We start from the raw sequence: 27352 nt of genomic DNA, 5'->3' as shown, positions 1-27352 counted from the left end.
AAATAGAAAATCTGAGCAAAAAAATAGAAGTTACCAAAAAAAAAAAAAAAAGGGAAGTTATAGAACTGAAAAATGCAATAATGGAAATAAAAAACTTGTAAAATGGTCTCAATAAAGTGGTGATGATAGAGCATAGAATCTGTTGAGCTTGAGGATAGATCAGTAGAATTTACTCAATTTGAACAACATTGAGAAAATAAATGGAAACAAAAGGAGCCTTCAGGACCTGGTGGACAATAACAAAAGATCCAACGTTCATATCATCAGTGTCTGAGAAGGAGAGAGAGTAGGTTTGAAAAAGTATTTGAAGAAATAATGGCTGAAAACTTCCCAAATTTTGCAAAAGATGTAATTCTGCAAATTCAAGAAACTGAGTGAATCCCAAATAGGATCAGTGCCCCCTGCCCCAAATCTACTCTGAGGTATGTCAATTAAACATTTGAAAACTAAAAGCAAAGAAAATATTTTGAAAGCAGCCAGAGAGAAATGACACACTGCATATAAGGGAACACCAACTCAAATGACAACAGATTTCTTATTTGGGTGAGGGAAAACAGATACTGTTATACACAATTTGTGGAGGTATAGGTTTGACCAACATATGCAAGGGTAGTTTTATAGTGATTTTGGTTTGGTTCATTTACTTTGGTTCAGTAGTTCAAGTTAGGGGAAGCTATCTGTCAGAAGTATGCTTAATATCTACAGTGACATATAGAGAGAGGTGTTTGCTTATAAAGACTAGAAATAGCTGGGCTATGGCCCAATAATGGAGAACGTTTTAAGATAAAAGCTAATACAAAATAATACTTCACAAGGGAAAAGAAAAGAATTCCACAAAGAGCAAAGACATTACTAAGCTAATTGTTGGTCTAACTTTCATAACATTTCTCAATTTCAAAATGTGTTGAGGGTAATTAATAAACAGTGAACTCAGTAAATACTTTGAATACTTACGAACACACCCAAATGTAAATTCAAGGCACAATAAAACAAACAAAAGTAACATTTAATTCACTGTTCTGATTATCAGTGTACTTATTTCTGTGGGTAATTGAGTTGAACATAATATATATTTTCAAAAACTAAAAATCATATCATATATATTCATCAATGAAATATTAATTTTAAATTTTAAAAAATGTATTTCCTATCCATTTTTAAGGGTCCAGCATCCTGTTATTCCTTCCATATTAACTATTCAGTTCAGTGTTATCACTGTCTCCTTTGAACTCTGACACCATTTTTTCTCCTTTTTATCTCATCATTTTCTATAATATGGATAATAATAGTTTTATTTATTGCATTTTAAATATATGTACCATGCATTGCTTTATGTGCTTTACATAGCTTATCAGATTTAATTCTCTTATCAGCCCTTAATGAGGTAGTTGTTATCCCCATTTTACAGTGAAGAAACTGAAAAGTTCAGATGTTGAATAACTTGCTCCAAGTCATGCAGTTAGGGGCTAAAGTCTAGATTTCCAACTCAGATGTCTTTGCAACAAAGCCTTGTCACTATGCTAGACTGCCTCTTAAGTGAGGAGTAAATAAAAGAAATACTGTGTATGTTTGAAAGAAATTTTGACATAGAGGAAAGAGACTCATTAATAAATTAATAAAATGCCCAAACTATAGATTCTGAAAGAAACACAAATTTGGTTCCATACTAGTTATAAGGAAGTCATTAGCGAATACCGTTAAATATGAGATACACTAATGGAGAAAAAAAATTAAAGTTCACAATATCTGTTATATCAGCATCAAAAATTTTAAAGTTAGAATCGTACCACTTGATATATCATTTATGCCAAGTCCAAATAAATGAAAATTAATATTTAATAGGATTCAAGTACTTAGTTATTGTTAGAGTTAAGTTTTTCTTAAATGTTAAATTTTCTGTGTAACACATATATAATTTTATGGGTTGTTTGTTTTTTTTTTCTTTTCTAGAATTCTGGAGGTGGAAGTGGAGTTGATCTTTCGGTGCTAAATGAGGCTCGTAATATGGTGTCAGATCTTCTGGTTGACCCAACCCTTCCCCCGCAAGTCATTTCTTCCCTCCGGAGTATCAGTAGCTTGATGGGTGCTTTCTCTGGCTCCTGTAGGCCAAAGATTAATCCTCTCACACCATTTCCTGGATTTTATCACTGCTCTGAAATAGAGGACCCAGCCGACAAAGGAGATAGAAAACTTCACAAGGTCAAAATACAGTAATCAGCCAGCCCTGTTTATCACGTTTAATAATGTTTTTGAATTAAAACTGCTCCTTTAAATCTTGCATAAAATAGAATTTCTTTTTAAAGGGCCAGCTTCTTTTCCAGTACATTGAGTTGCTTGGGACTTCAGAGGTAGTCATAATCTCAAATAATTCTAAGCAAGTATTCAGTTTTTATTCTAAATAATATTGCTGTAATTAGCAGTTATAACTTCATTGGTAGCAACTCTTTTTTATTATTGTTGTTATTTTTAAGAAGTAGAGAACAACAGGCAAATTTAATTTCAGGCTGTACAGCAAACTAGTATTCAAATTGTGTCATTATTCTATTTTATTCTTTAGAAACCAGAAATTGTTTTTAAACGAAGAAAAAATGATCATTATAATATTCATTTTATGAAATTACACAGCATTATTTTAAACTGATTTTCACATTTTTTGGAACTGTGTCTCCTTACCTCCCGCCTACCCACTGGAGATTACTATAGCCCAATAGGCATTGACTTTTCCATCAGTAGATATGGGATTAATTTTTCTTTAAATATCACTGATTCAAAATAGGATTTCCTTTAGAAAATAATAAATACTGTTCTAAATAGCTATACATTATGTCTGTTCAGGTTGCTTTTAATTCTTTTATTTGACTATCAATACCTTTACCAGTAGCAAAGATCATAAAACTTTAAAAATAGAAATATTTTAGAGATTATTTTAACTACTTTATTCTACTAGCTAAAGAAACTAAGAGAAGATGAAATTCAAACCAGTTAATTTTGTTCATTGTAATAGTGATCTAGAGCTTAGAACAAGTTAAATATAGTTTTTGAAGAGACTTTGATCATCAGTTAATTCTGTTAATTCTCAGCATTACTGTATAGAAGTGTTGAAAAATTAAGCCCGATTAGGGCAAATTTTTGATAATTGTTCACAAATCTGGATCATAGGTAGTTATGTGATGCTTTTATTTTTAAAGTGTATCGAGTAGCACCTGCATTACACAAAACCCAATGGTAATTAAGTTATATGGCATTTTTTTTTTTTAGCACTCTACCTATGAGAAAGGTTAATCACAAGCAACAAAAAGGGATAGCAATAAATTCATCAATAAAATAACTAATATATTCTTGAGTTAGTTTTCATTTGATATGTTGTTCTTCCTTTGTATTTTCCATTGACATCTGATGTTTAGAATAGTAATTTTAAAAAATAATAATTCTTAAAAATCTTAGTGATAAAAATCACGCTGAGGGAATTCCCTGGTGGCCTTGTGGTTAGGATTTTGGGCTTTTACTGCTGTGGCCTGGGTTCAATCCCTGGTCGGGGAACTGAGATCCCACAAGCCGCATGACGAGGCCAAAAAAAAAAAAAAAATCACGTTGATATCAGTATTATATTTGTTATTACGTTTACTATGTAGAAAAGTGTACTGTACATTTTAGAAACATTTAAACAATAATATTAATTAAATAGGATGCCTAATTCCTCATTTCCTGAACATTCTAGGTAATAAGGCTTATTTTGAGTACTAGAATTTACGGATAGGAATAAGTCATATAAGAACCAGGAAGTAACCCTTATTTCTTTTCTTTGTGTTCTTTAAAATTTCTTATTTGAATTTCTTATCTAATTTATCTCTGCTTTGGAAAAGTATATAAAAAGCCTGATGTTACTTCAGAAAAGAGCAAGAGCATTTATGAAAAAATAATTAGTAAGGAAAAGGGAGTTAGAACAGATAATTTAATGTAAATGTCTTATACGTGTATTAAGAACTAAGAAAGATTGTATGGACCTAAATTATAGTGAGAAAGGATGTTACATAAACAACTTTTTCAATGTAAATATAACTAACATTGAACCTTTAAAAAATCAACATCCTTGGGAAAACTTAAATATAAATGGTATTTATCTCTTTGAGATGGTTTCATGTCTGCTGATAGGGGAAATTTATAAGAAGCAGAAACTGTTTAATGTCAATTTCACTAAAACACCTATTCACAATGGTCAAAAATGGAATATTCTGGTTAACATTTGGATTAACCGAGAATATTTTCAAAAATTAGGGTAAAATATTCTTAATGTGAAAGGTGTTCTGAATTTAATTAAGCCATTAATTCAAAAGGTAGCTCAGAATTCTGCAGTTTAACCTCTATCTATGTACATTAGCATTGTACTGAAAATATATTAGGAAATAGGGATCACTCCTGATCCTAAGCTTGCCCTCTGAAGTCTTTTTTCAGGGTAAATCTTTCATATCTACTTTTAAAATTGTCAGTTGCATATTTCTCATAAAACTAGGAATAAAATGTACAAAAGAAAAAAAATTTGGTTAAACTATAGGGAGTTCAGAAATCATTTTTTAGTTGGAGGAAGATAAATAGAAGAACAATATAGAATGTTATGTTTGGAGTAAAATTGACAGATTTTCAGAATAAAATATTTTGTTTCTCCTATACATGCTAAAAATGTATGGTTGATCCTTAAATGACATGGGTTTGAACTGTGTGGGTCCACTCAGACCCGTATCTTTTTCAATAGTAAATACTACAGTTCTACACCATCTGCAGTTGGTTGGATCCGTGGATGCGGAATCCGGATATGGAGGAAGCCTGCATAGGGAAGGCCCACTTGTATGTTATTTATGACACCCAGATTATTCGACTACACAGAGGATCAGTGCCCCTAACCCCCGAGTTGTTCAAGGGTCAACTGTACTTTGTATTGATATTTCCATGGACTATCTTTTATGGCATATTGGAGGATAACGATTTTAATCATTGTTAAATTATCCAACAGGGGCTAAACAGTAGGAATAGTTTATCAACCCCACAGCTGAGAAGGAGCTCGGGAACCTCAGGTCTGCCACCTATCGACCAGACTTCTCCAAGGTGGGAACGCAATAATGGCAAAAGGCCTCACCAAGAATTTGGCATTTTAAGGTAAAATCCCCAGAGCCTTTTCAAGAAACCTGAATCTAATACATCAACTTTCTTTCTGTGAATGAAGTTTGAAATAGTTCTAAAAGCATAAAGGAACACTGGAAGTATTTTAGTATAGGATGGCTTTGTTTGTAACGTGGCCTGATAGAGAAACTGATTCTTAAAAAGAAGGTAATCTCCTTTCCCCCAAAATAGGTAAGTTGGGTACAAAGCATGCTGGAGCCTTAAGAACGTGAATCAGGGAGGCAATTTAAGGAAACAAGGATCAATTTAGGATGCAGTACTGGGAAAGCCACGGTAGAGGTGGCCATATTAGGGGCAGTCACCAGGCCCCTGCGTAGTATTCAGAGGTTGGTCAACAGTTTCTGACTTGTGAAAGGAGGAGCATCCCCAAGGTTCACCGCAGATGTTACCTCAGACGTGAGATGTAAGGTAACAGGACACTTTTAAGCCCTGTTCCTGCTGGGGAACTAAAACTACTAATATATTGTATATTCTGTTGAGTATTTACTTGGAACTAAACAGTGCTAATCCTACAAAGGAGAGGTGTCAGTAACTGCAACCAAGTGAGTGAGGCTGGGAGATTGCAGGAGCTGAGATCTTCTGAATGTATATATATCCACTTACTCTGATAACAAAGGATTCAATACTTTGCCTTTTAAAGGCCAGGAAAGATATTGATATCTTACGTGAGTTATAAGCTTCTATTTAGTCAATTATCTAACCATGTTAATAAAATTGGAACCAGTGTAAATTTCCTGTTAAACCACTTTGTTAGGACTGAACATGTGTTGTGTTGATACTTTAACTCGACCTGTGTAGTTACACATTTGAAACAGTAGGTGGCAGTGTTGGATCAGAGCTATTTATCTGTTAAAATTTATATGAACATTTTATATATGAAATATGATCAGATCATTGTAATTTTCCAGATGCTTGTGTGGTTTATTAATTTGAATCTTATACAGTACATTCAAGTAGATGAACTCCATTTTTATGAAAGAAAAATTGAGTGAAATGATTTATAAAATAGGAATGGATTCAAGTATGAAGAGAACATCACAGGAAAATGAGCTTTGGTCCAAAGCTAGCCCAGAGCCTAAACAGGATAATGGTTTTTGTTGCTGTCGTTGTTGTTGTTTTGTTAACGGAAGCAGGATATGACAAAGTAAATGACGTTAGGAACTGAAAATATGACAGGTATTTCTTAACCCTGGGAAATATCTTGAGAATACTTTTGAGTTTAAGAAAGAATGATGAAAATGATTCTATTTTTTCATCTTTCCATCACATCGATGTAACAGCAATGCATTTAAGATAAAAGAAACGTTTGATGCACTGAGTTAAGGTTATTTTTATACTCCTGCCTCACACGATTGATAATAAAATAGAAACATGGTCCAAGGAAAACTAATCTTTATACGAACATATCTCAGAGTTAAAGGTAAGTATAGGCAGATTCTATATATTTACTTAACACTCATTAAAACAAAATCATATGCCTCATAAAAGATTTAGAACTTTGAAGAATACAGTAATTGGCCATATTAGGAAACATCTACTTTAAAGAGATAGGCTAGAAGTAATCTTTCTAGTGTGCAGAAGCTGGAGCTTCTCAGTAATAAATTTCTAAGTATACTTTGAACGTAGGGTAAAGGGGAATATATGAAGCATTTACAACCACTCTTCCTTTTGAAATTCAAGTCTCTAGATCAGTGCCGTCCAATAGAAATTTCTGTGATGACTGGAATTTTTTATAGCTGTACATGCAATTTGGTAGTCCCTAGCTACGTGTGGCTATTGAGAGCTTGAAATGTGTCTAGTATGACTAAGGAACTTAATTTGATTTGATTTTAATTAATTAAAATACAAAGAGCCATATGCAACTATCATATAGACATAAATGGCAGGCATATTAGACATCATAGCTATAGATCATTAATGTATGGTGACATTTTGTTTGGGAACATTTAAGCTTTAGTAGCACAAAACAAATAGGCTTGTAACTCTGTAATCATGAGGCATTCATTTTGAATTTATTAGAGTACTCCAGAATGGAGATCACATTTCCTAGTTTTGATACGAATGTAGCTCTGGATTCTGATCATAGCTTCTCTGACTATGATTTTAAATCACCCTATGATTTCAGCATGATTTAAATATTGAACCTCTTGCTCCCTGAAACTATGTCTGAAACCAAATTTCTCATCCCTCCAGCTGCTTTTCCCTCTGTTACTATTATTCTGTCCTCATTTCCTGGCGCAGTGCTGCAGTCCTCTAGTTTTGTGGTTGCTTACAAAATTGATTTACCTAGAAAACTTGGTGTTATCTATACATCCTGTTACCTTACTCTATAGATAACAGTTGTCAAGTCTATCTCTAAACCTCTTTTCCTCTCTATTCCTTTTTTTCCTTTATCACTTTGCCTACACTATTTCATGCTTTCATTATTCCTTACGTGGGCTATTGAATTATCCTTCCATTTCTAATATCCTTCACTACCCAATCCATCTTCTACCCTTCCACCAGAAATCTTCCGTAAACAAAGCTTTGATTATACAGTTTTTTCTAATCATTAAGTTTTTGGACATTTGTCAACACCCATAGAATACTGCCCAAATTCCTAGCCTGAGATTTAAAATTCTGTTACTCCCTCATGACAAAGTTGCACCCTTACTTGGAAAAATTAAGCAAACAGAGATGAGCAGTCTTGCAAAGAATAAGAGTAGAAAAATGATTTGGAAAGCTCTCTACGTGAAAGTAACAGGCATGTAACTTGTGTTAGACTCTTCCTTGAAGTTTTCTCATAATTTTGTTTTTAATTTCAGTCCCTTTGAAAATTAAGCTGAATTATATTTTTCAGCTGCCTCATTTGTGTAAAGCGTAATATAGGACTTAAGTTTGGTTTTCTTTATGCTTTGCCTGGAGAAAAAAAGTGAAGTATTATAAACCTTATGTTAGGTATGATGAGAGGACTCCAAAGGAGGAAAACCACAAGGAAGAAGAATTAGTCCTACTTGAACAGCCACTGTATTACCTACTCTTAAGAGTTTACCACTACTGAGGCTTCCCTGGTGGCGCAGTGGTTGAGAATCCGCCTGCCGATGCAGGGGACACGGGTTTGAGCCCTGGTCCGGGAACATCCCACATGCCGCGGAGCAGCTAAGCCCGTGCACCACAACTACTGAGCCTGCACTCTAGGGCCTGCATGCCACAACTACTGAGCCCGCATGCCACAACTACTGAAGCCCACACGCCTAGAGCCCGTGCTTTGCAACAGGAGAAGCCACCGCAATGAGAAGCCCATGCACCGCAATGAAGAGTGGCCCCTAGAGAGAGCCTGCATGCAGCAACAAAGACCCAATGCAGCCATAAATAAATTAATTAATTTAAAAAAAAAGAGTTTACCACTGTTCATCTCTTAGAGGACTTGAGATTTTAATTAATTAAGAAGGCCATTACTTTATAACACCAAAATACCTCTCCGGTATCACCTTTATTTATCTGAAAATCCAGTCAAGCTTAACTGTTTGGTATTGCCTCTGTTTGTGCACAGTTGTGCCCCTTTTTAGTTATTCCCTCTACCTAGAAGAGACCCTCTGACCCCTATTTCTGTATGTCTTTAAAGATTGAGCTCAGATGTCACAGTTTAAGAATAACACGCTGACATCCCCCTCCCTTGTTCTCCAAGGAAAAGTAATCTGTTTCGCCTCTGAATCTCTTTAACACCTTTTCTTTGCTCTTTTATGGCAATTTTCATTTTCTACCTTGCGTTAGTCATTACAACCCTTCTGAGACCTGCTTGACTACTGTAAAGAGTTTGGGATTACATTAAAATGGGTCTTTGAAGATAAACAGCTGCTTAACAAGTATCCTGCAGGGGTATGGTGTCCATATGACAGTTGATACTGCCTTCTGCTTAAGTTTCAGACCTAGGATGAAGTTTTACTGGTCAGGAAATTCCAGGAAGGGTTGAAGAATGCTTTTCTGGGTTAGCTGACAATTGAATTACCCAAGTACAGTGTTAGTACCTAGGGTTAAAAGAATGGCTAAACTGCTATGCATGGAATGCCTGCTGGGACCCAGACCCTCCCTGTGGACAACGTATTCAGAACTCACAGCTCATTTCCTTTGAACAGACTTTCCCTGGGGAAATGTAGGCAAATTGCGTACCAAAACTCTGAGGGCCAGCAACTATAGGTACCCCTACACTAAAGAGGCTTGCCTTTAACCTATCCTGATGCATCGTTCATCGCCGTAAGTGCTCTGTAATTAAATCTAATAACTTGTTGCCTGGCAATAGTATGTCCTCTAAATAATGTACTTGGGAACCAGCTTCTCAATTATGAGTCTCATAATTTATTAGAGATTTATACCAATGCCTGGAACCTATTTGAACTGCAGAGATTCAAGAGGGCTAATGGTGTCATCCCACTCAGTTTTTAAGATAATGGCTCTGCAAATCTGGGTGTTGGAGCCAGAAAGTTTTACAGCTACCTAAAAAAATAATAAACGAGGTGATACAAAACTTGTCAAGGTAATTTGCATTGATTGTCTTAGAAATCAACTCTTAACATATGACTTAACTCTGTGACCATAACATTTGACATCTCTTGTAATGCTTGTGCACTTGGATTTGAAGACCGATTCCAAAGTCTGACTTTAATCACCTTCCTACCAACTATTAATAATCACTGGGACTCCTAGCCTATCTTGCCCCCTGCTTTCTTCAGTATTTTTTTTTTTAACATCTTTATTGGAGTATAATTGCTTTACAATGGTGTGTTAGTTTCTGCTTTATAGCAAAGTGAATCAGTTATACATATACACTCTTCAGTATTTTTTATGTAATCTCATTGCGGTATATATTTATCTGGTTATAGGCAGGGAATTAATGATTCTGGAACTGAGCTGAAAACCTGTCATTTGACCTCTCAATTCTAAACAGCTGTTTCAATGATTAGGCCCCCTGGATTAAGGTAGAAGACTATGGAGCAGTGCTTTGGGTCTCTTCTCTGAAGGAGAAAACCCTGTCTTTGTTTTGAATATTAATCAGGAAGTAGATGTTGGTAGAGTACACAGATTGTTCTATTTGAATATTGCCCTGGGTGGTATTGACACTCTACTTTCCCCATCTCTCCCACTCTGTAAGTAGGCAATGAATATTCAAATACAAAGAATGCTTGAGCATTGGTAGGGAGATGAGTTTATTGAGTGGTATTATTTACATATTGCCTCTTTTTGTAACATTGCCAACAAATTATTATTACTATTGAGCAAAAAATGTTATAGAATCTAAAGGCTAGATGTTATCTTAGAAGTCCTTTATTCTAAATCTCTAATTTTACAGGTGGAAAAACACATACAAAGATAGCATCAGAAATATCTGATGCTGAAAAATAGATTTTCCTTGAGTAAGGGGGTGTGGAAGTACAAAAAAGATGAAGGAGTTAGGGAAAATCTTGAGAACTCAGCCTATACTAACAAAATATTGAGTGGAAAATAGAGAATCTAGATTTGTCCTTGATCCTGTAGCAAAGTGCCCAATCAGGAATTGACTAACAGAAGAAAACAGGCTAGTGACTAAGAAAGGAAGTGCTATATGTATGGCATTGGGCCAAAAGCTTTAAAATATATAATTTTAAAATGCCTTTTATGTATCAGTTGGTATACTGTGACTACTCACGTATATGTAATTTCTTCATAAGAACCCTAAAACCTGTAATAAACATTTCAGTTACAGGATATGATTGCATCAGTGGGTAATCAATATCTGTGAAGAAGGGGAGACCTTCTTCACAGACATTTTGAATCAGAAATCTTGGGGATGGGACTAGAAATCTGTGTAGTAAGAAGCCCTCCAGGTGATATTCATAACCTGCTTGAGGCCAGGGTTCAGCAAATTATAGCCTGTGGACCTAATGTGGCCCATACCTGTTTTTGTCAATAAAATTATATTGAAACAATACTCATTTGTTTATTATTGTTTATGGCTGTTTTTATACTGCAGTTGGCAGAGTTGAGTAATTGCAGAGGCCTTATGGCCTGCAAAGCTCGAAGTATTTACTACTTGGTTCTTTACAGTAAAAGTTTGCTGGCTCCTGCTTTACTCCTTAGGCATTAGATAGATGTCTAAACTAAATGTATAAGGAGATATTTGCGAATTGAATTGAAGACCATAAGGAAAAAAGGAATTTCTCATGTTTTTAAATATCTTAACCTATTATCTTTCCCTTTTAGTCAAGGATGCTATCTAAATGGACCTTTTAGTTCAAATCTACTGACAATCCCGAAGCAAAGGTCATCTTCTGTATCGTTAACTCACCATATGGGTCTAAGAAGAGCTGGTAAGAAATCATTTTTGTGACTTAAATATGGGAGGCCTCAAAGTATATGGTAGTGCAAACCTTGTCATTACCTATTTATAGCTAATTTTGAATACCATTTCATGTGTTATAGGTTAACATAACTAAGCAGTTTGGGTTGGCTATTAACAGTTTGCTCATTCATTTATTAATTTTTGAACAAGTACTATGTATCAGGCACTTTGTTAGGCACTAGTAATTCAGGGATAAAATATAGAACTATTTAACCTGGGTAGTTGTAGACAGAGAACAAGGGAAAACCCCGGAAAGAGCATTCTTTTGTAGCATGATAATTGTGGAGGGAGAAAAAAAAAAATCTTAATATGAGAGTAGAAAAAAACCCTGACTATATCCTATAATAAGTCATTCTAATAGAATTTTTATCTATCTATGGGGGGGTGAATTGACATAACATTATATTAGTTTTAGGTATATAGCAAAATGATTTGATATTTGTATATGTTGTGAAATGATCACTGTAAGTCAACATCTGTCACCACACACAGTTACAAATTTTTTTTTCTTGTGATGAGAACTTTTAAGATCTATTCTCTTAGCAACTTTCAAATATGAAATACAGTATTATTATGCAATACAGTATTATTAACTACAGTCACCAAAGACAATAGAATGGCATATTTAAAGTATTGCAAAACAAAACCTGCCAACCTGGAACTCTTTATCCAGTGAAAATATCCTTTAAAACTTAAGGTGAAATAACATTTTTTTCATACAAACAAAAGCTGGTAGAATTTATTGCTAGTAGACTTGCACTGCTAAGATTCAGCAAAGGAAGTTCCTTAGGTAGGAGGAAAATGATCCAGACTGAAGCATGGATCTGCAGGAATGAATGAAAAGCACTGGTAAGCCTAAATATGTGGGTACATAAGAGAATACTGATCATTAAAAACAATGACTCCCTTGTGGCCTGCATAGTGTATAAAGAAGCCAAGTATATGGTAACAGTGGCACAAAGGGTGGGAAAGGGGTAAATTGGACTTAAATTTACAGTGTACTGGCAGTGATTGAAAAGTACTAAAAAGGTTCTAATTTAAAAGAAACTAATACTTCAAAGATGCACATTGTAATATCCAGGGTGATAATTAAAAGAATAAAAGAAAAAGTATAAGTAAGAAGCTAATATAGGAGGTAAAATGGCATGATTTAAAAAAAAAAACAAAACCTTGAATAATCTAAAATAATACAAGAAAAGAGGAAATAAGAAACAAAAACATAAAGAATAACTAAAAAAGAAATAGCAAGATGGAGGATTAAGCAAACTATATTAAATATACACCTAGCGTGGGTGGCTGGTGGGGAGCTGGGGGTGCCAGGGATCTGACCAGAGTTGCTGGAGTATATTATCTGAAATGTGCAGTTTTCCACAAAAAAGTTGAAAATACACTCCAGTTAATAGATACAGACTGTCAGACAATTAACACAAGACTCAAGTACATGCTCTTTACAAAAGGCACACTAAATATAAGGACACAGGTCTGATCTCATGGGTGTAAAACACACAAACCAAAAATTAATTAATTAAAATAAAATACACAAACCAAAAATTGACAGAACTAAAGGGACAGAAAGACAAATCTGTATTCATTTTGGAGATTTTAACGCATCACTCTCATTATCTAGTAGAATAAGCAAACCAAAATATTAGTAATAGATAAATGGAAGATTAGGACAACATGATTTAACTGACTTGACCTAATCGACTATAAAACACCACACTCAGACATTACAAGATACATATTTTTTCCAAGGACACATACAAGATTGATCAAAATAGACCATTTGCTGAGCTATAAAACAAGTCTCAACAAGTTTCAAAGGATTAAAATCATATATAGCGATCAGCTTCCGGAATGGCAGAGAGAGGATCTCAGTAAACTTGTTCTTCTGCTAAAACAACAAAAATAGGGGCAAAAAACTAAATCATTTCAGAATTCTGGAAGTTAACAAAAGCCAGAGAACTAGAAGTCATCTATACAAGAGAAACTAACTACCGAACCTTGGTGAGACAGTGGGGTTCTGCGACAGCTTAATTGGGGGCACTTCCCAAACCCTCTCTCTGCCCAGCTCAGTGATACTACAGCTAAAAGCCACTAGCTTTGCAGCCATTAGAGTCTTACCTCTTTAGAAACTGCATTAAAAGCAACAACCTGATAGTACAGTAAACGTTTTGTTCAAGCTCCCTGGCAAACACTTCTACTCCCAGGGTGCTGTGGATATTTCATTTAACTCAGAGCTCAGCTCTCCAAAAACACATATACCCTATGCCAGGCAACATTGTGAGTGCGTAAGGCTGTGATTTCAACTGGGGCAAACAAGAGCTGATTGGGAATTTAAAAGGAAATCCTGGACACTAGATGACCCTGGGGAAGTGGAAAGCTCTGGCAACAGAAGAGGATAGTTTGTTTTTGTTTTTGTTTTTGTTTTTGTTTTAACAAAAGGGGCCAGAACAACTGGATATCCAAGAAAAGAATTTGGACACTTATCCCACCACATATACTAGGCTGAGCACATGTTTATTAGGGCTGTGCACATGCCCAGGAAAGATCTGGGAAAGGTGAAGGCCCTGGCCACTCCATCTGTAGCTGACCTTGAGGTCCTGCACAAGCAGGAAGTAAAAGCTAAGGCTGTCTTGTAAACTGCCTGGAAGTTTGAAGTTGTATCTTTTCAAACAGATTCTCATCTACAGATGACATAGAGGCAAGACGTTTAAAGTAATCTTCTGTCTCATCTAAATTACACTGACCCAAGAATGGCTTCTAGGAAAGCAAGCGTAAATCAAGGAGAAAAGGGGAAAAAGGCAGCAGAGAACTCAGTGGCTACACACCTCAGAGAAAACAAAATCTACATAATGAGTCCAGGAAATCACTCAATGAATAATCAGAAACAAAAAACGAACAAACAAGAAACCAGGAGCATAAACCTTGAGGGTGGGAGAGATCTGATATTAGAATTGTTACAACATATTATCTAAAATGTCCAGTTTTCAACAAAAAAACCATGAAGCATGCAAAGAAACAAGAAATTTTTCGCCATGTAGACAATGAAAAACAGCCAACAAAATTTCCCTGAGGAGGCTTGGATTTGGGATTTAGTAATGACTTTAAATCTGCTACCATAAATATGTTTAAAGAACTTGAGGAAACCATATCTAAAGTAAGGACAGTATGACAACAATGTCTCACCACAGAAAGAATATAAAGAATTAGAAATTATAAAATAAAATTATAAAATAATTTAAATAATTATAAAATAATTACCACTTCTACTCAATACTGGGTTGGAGGTTTACTCAGGGAAGTTTAGGTAAAAATGAATAAAAGGAACATGTAAAACTATTTGCAGACAACATAATCATATATTTATAAATCCTAAGAAATTCATTAAACCTATTACAACTAATAAACAAGTTCATCAGTGTGGCAGAATACAAGATCTATAATCGATAATCAATTGTATTTCTATATACTAGCAATGAACAATACAAAACTGAAATTAAGAAAATAATTTCAGGACTTCCCTGGTGGCACAGTGGTTAAGAATCTGCCTGCCATTGCAGGGGACATGGGTTCAATCCCTGGTCCAGGAAGATCCCACATGTCGCAGAGCAACTGAGCCCGTGTGCCACAGCTACTGAGCCTGTGCTCTAGAGCCTGTGAGCCACAACTACTGAGTCTGCGTGCTGCAACTACTGAAGTCCGTGAGCCTAGAGCCCGTGCTCTGCAACAGAAGCCACCGCAGTGAGAAGCCCGCCCGCCCCAACGAAGAGTAGCCCCCACTCGCCGCAGCTAGAGAATGCCCACACACAGCAACGAAGACCCAACGCAGCCAAAAATAAAATAAATACATTTATTTAAAAAAATACTTGGGAATAAATTTAACAAAATAGTGCAAGACTTGTACACTGAAAACTATAAAATGTTGAAATTAAAGAAGACCCAGATTTTTTTTTTTTTTTTAAATTTTTGACTACGCTGCGTGGCATGTGAGATCTTAGTTCCCCGACCAGGGATAAAACCCATGCCCCCTGCATTGGCACGCAGAGTCTTAACCACTGGACCAACCAGGGAAGTCGCAGGAAGACCCATATGGAAAATATCCCATGTTCGTGGACCAGAAGACTTAATATTGTTAAGATGGCAATACTCCTTAAATTGTTCTAAATTTAGTACAAATCCTTATCAAAATCTGAGCTGGCTTCTTTGTAGAAATTTGAGAAGCTGATCTGAAAATTCATATAGAAATTCAAGGGACCCAGAGTAGCTAAAATAATCTTTAATAAAAAAAAAGAAGAAGAAAACTGGGGGACTCACACTTGTAAATTTTAAAACTTACTACCAAGCTATGGCAATCAAGACAGTGACACTGGCATAAGGATATTCCAACTCAGTGGTATAGAACTGAGTCCAGAAATAAACCCTTACATGGTCAATTGATTTTCAGCCAGTGTGCCAAGGTAATTCAAAGGGGAAGAAATAGTGTTTTTAACAAATGATGTTGGGACAACTGGATAGATATACAAATGAAAAAGAATGAATTTGGAACCATACCTGTCATCATACTCAAAAATTAACTGTAAATGCTCGTACACTCAAATATAAGAGTGAAACCATAAAACTTGTAGAAGAAAACATAGAAGAAAATCTCTGAGTTTGGATATTCTTAGACACCCAAAGTACAGTCCATAAATGAAACAAACTGATAATAGAGGGGGACTTCCCTGGTGGCACAGTGGATAAGACTATATGCTCCCAATGCAGGGGACCCGGGTTCGATCCCTGGTCAGGGAACTAGATCCCACATGCAAGCCGCAACTAAGAGTTTGCATGCTGCAACTAAGGAGCCTGTGAGCCGCAACTAAGGAGCTTGCCTGCCACAACTAAGACCCAGAGCAACCAAATAAATATTTTTTAAAAATTGATAATAGGAATTCATTAAAATTAAATCATTTGTATTTACTTCAACAGACACCTAAAGAAAGTGAAAAGACAGTCCACAGGATGGGAGAAAATATTTGCAAATTACGATTTGACAATGGACTTGTATTCAGAATAGACAAAGATGTCTTAAAACTCAATGATAAACACACAACTGACCTCACTAAAAAATTGGCAAAAGATTTGAATAGATGTTTCTCCAAAGAAGGTATACAAATGGCCCTAACCACATGAAAAGATACTCAGCATCATTAGTCATTAGGGAAATGCAAATCAAAACCACAAGGAATCATGACCTCACACCCACTATGATGTCTGTAATTCTAAAGACAGTATAAGTGTTGGAAAAATGTTCAGAGGTAGGAACACTCATACATCACTGATTGGAAAGTAAAATGCTACAGCTACTTTGGAAAACAATTTGGCAGTTCAGTACTTGAACAGAGAAATAAAATTGTGCTATATTCATACATACAATTTTATATGTCATTCAAAATGAATGAACATGTGAAACATCTTTTTAAAATGTTGAGCAAGGCATAAAAGCATTTATACTATCTGATTCAATTTACAAAGTTCAAAGAAAGGGCAAAACTAAGCTGTAAAGAGATAACATATGTGGGATAAATATAAAGAGAGGCAAGAAAAACACTACCATAAAAGTCAAAGTAATGCTTTCCTTTAATGAGAGGGAGGGGAATTAGATATTGGACATGGGTTTCTGATCTCTGGCCATGTTTTATGTTTTAGCTTGAGTGGTGAGCATTCCTGTTATAACTTTTCTATATGTGTGTTCTTCTCAGCCTGTTTGTCAGGGTTTCGGACACTCAGTATTATAATAGAAAAAAGAATGCTGAAAATTGGGACTTTAGTCTCCAGTTAGTAACTAACTGTTATTATTTTGACAAGAAAGATACTTCCCCTTTCTAGTCCTCGGTTTCCTCTTCTGAAACTTTAAAGTGTTTGACCGATTATTTATAAAATCTTTTTCAGCCCCAACATTATATGAAATTATAGGAGCCTCTAAACAAATCAGTTTGATAGAACAGCAGTTGGCAGCCCTGCACATGTAAAATGAAAATGCTACTTAACTCACAGGGCTATTATGAAGATTAAATAAAGTAACACATTGTATTAGTCAGGGTTTTCCAGACAAATAGAACTAATAGGATGTTCGTGCATACCTACATATATACATATATACTTACATACATATACATGGGGTGGGGAGTGATTGATTGATTGATTGACTGATGGGGATTGGCTCGCCAGATTGAGAGGGCTATCAGGTCCAGAATTTTTAGGGCAGGCTGCCAGTCTGGAAATTCTAGCAGGAGTTGATGTTGCAGTTTTGACTCTGAAGGCAGTCTGGAGGGAAAATTCCTTCCTCTTTGGAGGACTTCAGTCTTTTCTCTTAAGGCCTTCAACAAATTGGATGAGGCCAGTCCACATTATAAAGGGCAATATGCTTTATTCAGTCTACAGATTTCAATGTTAATCACATCTGAAAAATACCTTCACAGCAACATCTAGACTGGAATTTGACCAAACAACTGGGCATGATAACCTAGCCAAGTTGACACATAAAATTAACCATCACACACATCTGTAACTATGTCTGAAAATACCATAATACCTTAACAACTGTTATTTGCTTTCCTCTCTGATTCACACTTTACTTGGATCTTTATTTCAAAATAAAGTTTTAAATCCACCTACACCTGTCCAGATATTCCCTTAATTCAAGGCACCCAGCAAAGGCTCTTGAGTAAATCAATAGGATTAGGGATGTATTTCTGAAGCACTCTTTTTTTCCCCTTATTTTAACACTTAGCACTTGTTTGTATTTTCCACTAGACTTTAGGTTCATTGAGTGGTAGGGATGGCATCTTTTTCTCCATTGTGAAACACTGCACGTTTTCCAGCATATAATAGGCTCTCAAATACTTGTTGAATGAATGAATGAGCTGGAAAGATGTGGATTTTTTAAGGGATCTGCTGTTGTGTTCATATAATTTTATCATATGCTTAATTTGCTTAATGCTATCAAGAACTTTGGTTCTTCAATAAAAATGAATTGTATTGTACTGAAAAATATTCAATAAAATTTGGTAAAGATGCTTTTGTTCATGTGGATAATCAAGCTGGTAGGGACACAAAATGTTAAAGATAAAGACCAATATGAATTAGGAAAATTTGTGCCACACATTATGTACGTTTTAGTTATACTTTTAGTATTTACCTACTATGTGCCATCCTGCCACAGGGTGTTTATTCCACAGTCATCGATGATGACAAATATGGTCTGTATTCTGCCTGAATTCGTAGAAGGTGTTGAAGATAGCTCCGTGTAGAAATCTAGTTAATCATTTAACTGTAAATACTTTGCTTTCTTTAAAGAAGGAAAATGCTCTTTATAAACACCCGAACACGGACAATAAACACATACATATCAGTACATACATCCATACATATCTCTTTCTTCTCTTTCAATTTTCTAGGTACTTTACCCGGCCTGAATTCTCCCAGTCATGGACCAATGTCTGCTGGCTCTCCAACTAACCGATCGCCTATAGAATTTCCTGACACTGCTGATTTTCTTACTAAGCCAAGTGTTATTTTACACAGATCTCTGAGCAATGCACCCAATTCACCAGATTTTTATCAGCAACTTAGAAATTCTGATAGCAATTTATGTAACAGGTAAGTTTCCCAAGTGTTTACTATTTGTTTCAAAATATAGGTTATTTTAGTAAAGTATTACCAGTTTTCTTGTTCTGTATTATAACTAGATGAGTAATGAATACTACATCCTCTTCATCTAGCAGTTTTTATTCTAAACAATTTTTTTTCATTTCAGTGCCATTATTCATTTCCCAGCTAAATGATCTCCATCTGAAGTGAAATATAGTGGTATTTTATCCATCATAAGATATCAGTAAATGTATGAGAATTATTTTAGTATGTACTAATTTAGTACCTATTTACAGTACCCAGTTCATATGGTGTTTGTTCTTATTTCTGCTTTGATGGTAATAAGTGTTTACCTCAGATCTCAGTGTTACTTCCAAAATATGTTATTTCCTTCATAGGGACACAGGTGCTTTCTAGGATAAAGCCTGTTAAGTTTATAGAGAGATTGGAATATTAGGATATTTTGCAGTTGGGATCTTGCAGTTAAAAAATAACCAGATTTTCTGATTGTATTTAGGTAAAAAAATTTTGCCTCACTTATCATATACATATATTTATCTGTTTTATTTTATAAGCTGTGGACATCAAATATTGAAATATGCTTCAGCATCTGAACCAGAGTCTGGTACAGACTGCCACAGGGAAAAGTCAGGTGAGACTGCAAAAGTCATGTGTGTTTAAATTTAAGAACAATTTCTTACATTGTTTTTTAAAATGAATAAATGAATGAGTTTTTTAGTCTATCCATCTTTAAAATGAAGATTATAATCTTTTTTACTTCACAGAGGAGTTATTAGCAAATTATAAATAATAGATGGTGAAAGTATTTTGAAGAGTAAAAATGTGCTGTACGAATGAATATAGTCTTATGTTACGGCTAGGGTTCATAAATAGTGAGATTAACTATATTAACCTCGAAATTTAAATTGCATAATCTTAGCTCAAAAGCGTTTGCATACATTTTTAAATAATTACACAAAGGAGTTGTTTTAAAATTTAGTTAATTATATTATTCTGAAACATACCCTCAAACAAGAAATATTGTTAGTGATAAAGTTATAGTTGTTTTATAACTTTAAAACATTGATGACTCAAGTGTCCACTAATAGTTAACTAGGTGACTCAGACCATCATATCCCCTGAAGGTAGCTAGAAAAGTTACAAGTTATTAACAATAAAAAAATCTGCTTGAAGCCACTGAAGAACTAACAAGCTCCTCAGAATTTCCAGTATAAGACCTGGAGGAGGACAGAAATCCACAAAAGTGAGTCTCAAGTTTGGGGCTACCAAAAGGGTGTTCGCTGCTTCCAGAGGGGCCAGTGACTGATAGAATGAGCAGTCCCTTTGGTAGCTTCATGGGACTAGGGAGACAAAGATTGGAATTGAAGGTTTGCCGTGGTAGGAGTAACTTGGTAAACTCAGCAGTACTGCATCCTAAGAATAAAGGTAAACCAGAAATAGGCCCTTTCAGGGGTTATAGGTGCATATCAATCCCTTCACATACTTTAAAATTCCCCCTATTATAGTGTACAATTTAATAGTTTTGGGGTTTTACATTTTAAAGGACTAAAAAACAATAAGAGGGGCTTCCCTGGTGGCGCAGTGTTTGAGTCCACCTGCCGATGCAGGGGACACGGGTTCATGCCCCGGTCCGCGAAGATGCCACATGCCGCGGAGCGGCTGGGCCCGTGAGCCATGGCCGCTGAGCCTGCATGTCCAGAGCCTGTGCTCCGCAACGGGAGAGACCACAACAGTGAGAGGCCCACGTACCGCAAAAAAACCCAAAACAACAACAACAAGAAAGAAGACCAATCCTTCACAAACTTGCAAAAAAATAGGAGGGCAAACTTCCCAACTCATTCTATAAACGAGACCAGTATTACTCTGATACCATAAGCAGACAAAGGCATCACAAGAAAATAAAACTATAGACCAACATTTCCAATATCCTTAACAAAATACTAGCACAGTGAATCTAGCAACAGATAAAATGTCATACCATGACCGATTGGTATTTATGCCAGGAATGCAAGGGTGATTTAGCATTTGAAAATTAATCGATGTAATACACCCCATTAAAGAGGGGGAAAAATCACATGATAATCTGTCTAGATGCAGAAAAAGCATTTGACAAAATCCAACACTCTTTCATGATGAAAACACTCAAACCAGTAATATCAGAGAAGTCCTTCAATCTGATAAAGGGCATCTTTGAAACAAACACAGAGCTAACATCATCCTTACTAGAGGAAGATTGATGCTTTCCCCCTAAGATCAAGAATAAGAGAAGGGGGCTTCCCTGGTGGCACAGTGGTTGAGAGTCCGCCTGCTGATTCAGGGGACACGGGTTTGTGCCCCGATCCATGAAGATCCCACATGCCGCGGAGTGGCTGGGCCTGTGAGCCATGGCCGCTGAGGCTGTGTGTCCGGAGTCTGTGCTCCACAGCAGTGAGAGGCCCGCGTACCGCAAAAAAAAAAAAAGAATAAGAGAAGGGACATGACTCTTTTTTTGAATTTTTTTACAATAGCCAGGACATGGAAGCAACCTAAGTGTCCATCGACAGATGAATGGATAAAGAATATGTGGCACATATATACAATGGAATATTACTCAGCCATAAAAAGAAATGAAATTGAGTTATTTGTAGTGAGGTGGATGGAACTAGAGTCTGTCATACAGAGTGAAGTAAGTCAGAAAGAGAAAAACATACCATATGCTAACACATATAAATGGAATCTAAAAAAAAAAAAGTTCTGAAGAACCTAGGGGCAGGACAGGAATAAAGACTCAGAGTAGAGAATGGACTTGAGGACATGGGGAAGGGGAAGGGGAAGCTGAGACAAAGTGAGAGAGTGGCATGGACATATATACACTACCAAATGTAAAATAGATAGCTAGTGGGAAGCAGCCGCATAGCACAGGGAGATCAGCTCTGTGCTTTGTGACCACCTAGAGGGGTGGGATAGGGAGGGTGGGAGGGAGACGCAAGAGGGAGGGGATATGGGGATATATGTATATGTGTAGCTGATTCACTTTGTTATACAGCAGCAACTAACACAACAATGTAAAGCAATTATACTCCAATAAAGATGTTAAAAAGAAAAAAGAATAAGAGAAGGATTTTTGCTTTCAGCACTTGTATTCAATATTGTACTGGAGGTTCTAGCCAGGAAAATTTCTAGAAAGATAAAAAAATAAAGATATCTGAGTGGAAATAAAGAAATAAAACTGTCCTTATTCACAGATCATTTGTAGAAAATTTCAAACACACACACAAACACACACACACACACAATTATTAGAACCAATAAACAAGTTTAGCAAAGTCACAAGATCAAAGTACAAAATCAACTGTATTTCTCTATACCAGAAATGAACCATCAAAAATTGAAATTTAGAAAATGTTTCCATTCATAATAGTATCAAAAAGAATAAAGTTAAATTTAACAAAAGAATTAGGAGATTTATAAACTGAAATCTATAAAACATTGTTGAGAAAACTAAAGAAAGAAAATTAAAGAAAAATTAAAGAAACTAAATAAATTGAGAGGCATAGCAAACAGACTGGGAAACTCAGTACTGTCAACAGGCTATTCTTCCAAATTGATCTGTAAATTCATTGCAATTCTGATCAAATTCCAGTAGGCTTATTTTGGTAGAAATTGACAAATTGGTGTTAAAATTTACATGGAAATACAAATGGCCTAAAATAGCCAAAACAATTTGGAAAAATAACAAATTTGGAGGACTGATACTACCTGATTTCAAAACTTATTTCCACTTCAAAAGACGCCAGTAAGAAAATCAAAGACAAACCACAGACTGGGAGAAAATATTTGCAAATTATACATCTGATAAAGGTCTTATAACCATGACATATAACTCTTTAATTCAATAGTAAGTCAACCAACTCAATTAAAACACAGGCAAAAGATTTTAGATATTTTGGTGAAAGACTTTTGGTGGAGGATATGAAGGATATAAATGAATGGGTAGTAAACACATGAAAAAATTATTAACATCATTAGTCATTAGGGAAATGCAGATTAATACTACAGTGAAATACCAGTAAACTCAAACCAGAATAGCTATAATCAAAAAGACAGACAATACCAAGTGTTGGCAGGGATGAAGAGAAATTGGAACTTGTGCATTGCTGATGGGATTGTAAAATGGTAAACCCACTTGGGAAAACATTTTGACAGTTTCTTTAAAAGGTAGACATGGAGACTTCCCTGGTGGTCTGCTGTTTAAGACTCTGTGCTTCCACTGCGGGGGGTGTGGGTTTGATCCCTGGTTGGGGAACTAAGATCCCACACGCAGTGTGGTGCAGCCAAAAAAAAAAAACAAAACACAAACAAACAAAAAAGTTAGACATAAATTTACCGTATTACCCAGCAGTAACATGGATAAGAATTTACTCAAGAGAAAACATATGAGCACTCAAAGACAGGATTATGAATGCTTATGACATCATTATTCATGATAGTGCTAAACTGGAAAAGATCAAAATGTCCATCAACTTGTAAATGAATAAATATCATGTGGTATATCCATACAATGGGATTCTGTTTAACAAAAGAAGAACAAACTGCTGATACATGCTACTACGTGGATAAACTTCCAAACATTATTCTAAGTGAAAAAAACTAAGCTAAAAAGATTATATATTGTTTGATTCTATTTATATGAAATTCTAGAAAAGGCAAATTTATAGAGACAATAATCAGAATAGCAGTTGCCTGGGGTGAAAATAAGGATGAACTGTAAATAGGCATAAGGGTACTTTTTGAGGTGATGAGAATGTTCTAAAACTAGACTGTCATGCATAGAGAGCAGACTTGTGGTTCCAAGAGGGAGGGGTTTGGGGGAGACATGCGGTGGGAGGTTTGGGTTAATAGATGTAAAGTATTATATATAGAATGGATAAACAACAAGGTCCTACTGTGCAGCACAGAGAACTATATTCAATATCCTATGATAAACCATGATGGAAAAGAATATTAAAAAAGAATGTAGGACTTCCCTGGCAGTCCTGTGCTTAAGACTCCACACTTCCACTGCAGGGGGCTCGGGTTCGATCCCTGGTCAGGGAACTAAGGTTCTGCATGCCACACAGCGTGGCCAAAAAATAAAAAAAATTAAAAATATAATGTATATATATGTATAACTGAATCACTTTGCTGTACTGCAGAAATTAACACAACATTGTAAATCAACTATACTTTAATAAAAAAAGACTTTTTTGAATCTAAAGACCAAAGCAATCAGGTGTTTTGAAGATAATGATGATAATAAAAATTCTGGACCAAAAAAACAAACAAACAAAAAAACTAGATTGTCATGAATATTGTAGAAGTCTAAATTTTCTAAAATTATTGAATTATACACTTACTCTGAGTGGGTTTTATGGCATGTAATTATACTCAATAAAGCCTTTTAAAAACCACAACAGATTATTAATTCTCACAGTTCTTTGCATTGACTGGTCTCAGCTGGGAGATTCTCACTTGAGGGCTGTCATGTAATTGCAGTCAGATATTGGCAAGGGTGACAGTCATCCAAAGGATTGATTGGACTGAGTTTCCAAGATGTCTCATGTGTCTGCTGGCTATTGACCAGTCCATTTAAATATGACCTCTCTCTGGTCTTCTTCCAACATTTTGGCTGGAGGCCAAAAGAGGAGGCTATGAAAGCTGCCAGTCCAGTTAATGGCTCAACCCAGACCAGACAAAGTTGTCATTTCTGTCATATTCTGTTAATCAGAGCAGTCATGTGGCCTGTCCAGATTCCAGGGGGTTGGGAAATAAATGCTCTCTTGATGGAGCAATAAGAATACATTTCAAAAGAATGCATGTGGGATAAGAGATAGTGCTGTGGACATCTTTGGAGAAGAAATTGCTATATTTATTTCATCTGTTTTTCTTATTATCTGTAAGATATAGTTATTAGGAATTTAGATCATTAAAAAGTAAATCATGTACTTCAAATGTCAACAATTTTTGGATTGACAGCTATTTTAGAACATAATTGTAGTTAGTGCCTTAACTTACCAAGAACAGTTGAATAATCTGAATTTTTAAATTTTCTTAAAATAAAGTGTGTTTATTTGGAAACATTTGAAAAGTAATATTTTCCAAAGGGTAATACTTCCTGATCATGATCAGTTAATGATTTTTTAGTATATTCAGTGTGTTAGGTTCAGATTTGACTGACAGTTATTGATCCCCTATTATGTGTAACATCTAGTGAAATAGGTGTTATTATCCACATTCTGCAGGGGGAAAAGCTTGCCATTATTAAGTACAAAAATCAGGATTTAAACCTAGTTCTTCTGAAAGAACATCTGTATGTGTATAACTGAGTCACTTTGCTGTACAGCAGAGATTGGCACAGCACTGTAAATCAGCTAGACTTCAATAGAAATCAATCAATCAATCAACCAACCAACCCACCAACCAACCTAATTCTTCTGAAAGTCAACTCGAATGAGTACTCTTAAAAACACTTTTATTTTTTAAAAAATCCCTACATATTGAAAAATAAATAAATCCTAGGTCTGTGGCTTGACGAATTTTCATACATCTAATGTACGTATGTAATCAGCACCCAGATCAACAAACAAAGTATTACCAGCACCTCCTCTCATGCCCCACTTCCAGGAATCTCCCCCAAAGATAATGTTGATCCTGTCTTTCAATACTCATGTGTGTCAATTTTGATATGTTTTTGAACTTTTCATAAAGAGAATTGCAGAGTATATACCTTTGTGTCTGGCTTCCTTCACTTGACATTGTATTTTTAAAAATCGTCCATATTGGTGCATGTGATTGTAGTTTCTTCTGTTTGCTCTGTAGTGTTCAATTGTGTGAATACACTACAGTTTGTTTATTCTGCTGTTGATGTGTTTTGGGAAAGTTTCCTGGTTAGCATATTACAAATAGAATGAGTATGAATATTTTTTTGCATATGAGTGAATGAAATGTAGCTACCAATGTTGCTTCCCTTTTCCATGTAATTTGGGAAAAAGAGTATTATTAATCACATGGGTAGAGAAATAACTCACAATTCATAACATTGTTCTAATTTTTAGATGTGCCTTAATCTCATCCATAATTATGAGTTTAGAATTTTCATATCCAAAGCCTAAACAATTTCAGGCATTAGAAGTAGTTTACATGAAATTGGTTTTAAAAAAATTTCCTACTGAGAGGGACTGACATTTTCAGTTTCTCACTTTTATAATGAATTTCCACCCTCTCTTTCATCCATGAGTAGCTATATCAGGTGAAATATTGCCTGAGCACAAGGTACCTGGGCCAGCTGGTCCAGCAAGATACAACTTAATTGTGTCATTAATTTAGATTGAATGCCAGTATGGTTCGATTTATCTGAATACTTTTTACAAATTCTTCTTATAAAACTGTTCATATAGGACATGTTTTATTCTTGTTTATTACTTTAAATACTTTCTGAAAGGTGTTGAAGACAGTACCGTTTTCTCAAAAGCATCATTCAACCTTACGGAAGCTCAACAAGAAATGGAAACAGAGAACAGAGACTGCAGAAAATTACTTTGGGAAGGTGATAATCACCTAAAAGAAGAGGCACAGAATGAAGAGCAACCAAATGTAAAAGATAAATTTTCAATATGATTATGTAAAGGTGAAATATATTATTAGTTAGTACTAAGCTGCTTATTTTTGCCCAGAACAAGGTTTTTAATATGATTTAAAAAAATTTTTTACTGAAAACTATTAACACCTGAACATAGAGTTTCTTTAAATAAATGGGGAGTTTGGGATTAACATATACATACTACTATATAAAAAATAAACAACCAGGACCTACAGTATAGCACAGGGAATGCTACTCAATATCCTGTAATAGCCTATATGGGAAAAGAATCTGACAAAGAATGGTTATATGTACATGTATAACTGAATCACTTTGCTGTACACCTGAAACTAACACAACACTGTAAATCAACTATACCCCTATTAAAAACAAAAAAAAGAAAGAAAACCTTGGGTTAAAAATAATTACTTTTAAACTCATCATCCTAGAATAACTAAGTGCGTTCATTTTAAAATGGACACATTTATTTGGTTTTATAGTCAATATATTACTTTCTATGCTGATTTTTTCTTCATTGTATGTGTTAAAATATGAAAAAATAAAGTATG

General features: G+C 35.2%; 1 protein-coding gene across 2 annotated transcripts in view; it reads left to right on the top strand.

Annotated features, from left to right (window-relative positions):
• PDE3B (phosphodiesterase 3B) overlaps nucleotides 1–27352 on the top strand; it is a 173406-nt gene that overhangs the window by 111965 nt on the left and 34089 nt on the right. For both annotated transcript variants that reach the window (XM_022555766.3, XM_022555765.3), the window contains exons 3-8: nucleotides 1951–2199; nucleotides 5009–5151; nucleotides 11392–11498; nucleotides 18973–19174; nucleotides 19741–19817; nucleotides 26646–26797. In XM_022555766.3, the coding sequence (XP_022411474.1) occupies nucleotides 1951–2199; nucleotides 5009–5151; nucleotides 11392–11498; nucleotides 18973–19174; nucleotides 19741–19817; nucleotides 26646–26797 (930 nt within the window). The remainder of the gene's footprint in view (nucleotides 1–1950; nucleotides 2200–5008; nucleotides 5152–11391; nucleotides 11499–18972; nucleotides 19175–19740; nucleotides 19818–26645; nucleotides 26798–27352) is intronic.

This window comes from Delphinapterus leucas, chromosome 7 (assembly GCF_059928025.1).
Source record: "Delphinapterus leucas isolate spDelLeu-1000000601 "Yukka" chromosome 7, BTC_Dleu_Yukka2, whole genome shotgun sequence".
Classification (NCBI taxonomy): Eukaryota; Metazoa; Chordata; class Mammalia; order Artiodactyla; family Monodontidae; genus Delphinapterus; species Delphinapterus leucas.
The sequence above is the reverse complement of the archived record's forward strand: the minus strand, read 5'-3'. Positions and strand labels throughout refer to the sequence as shown.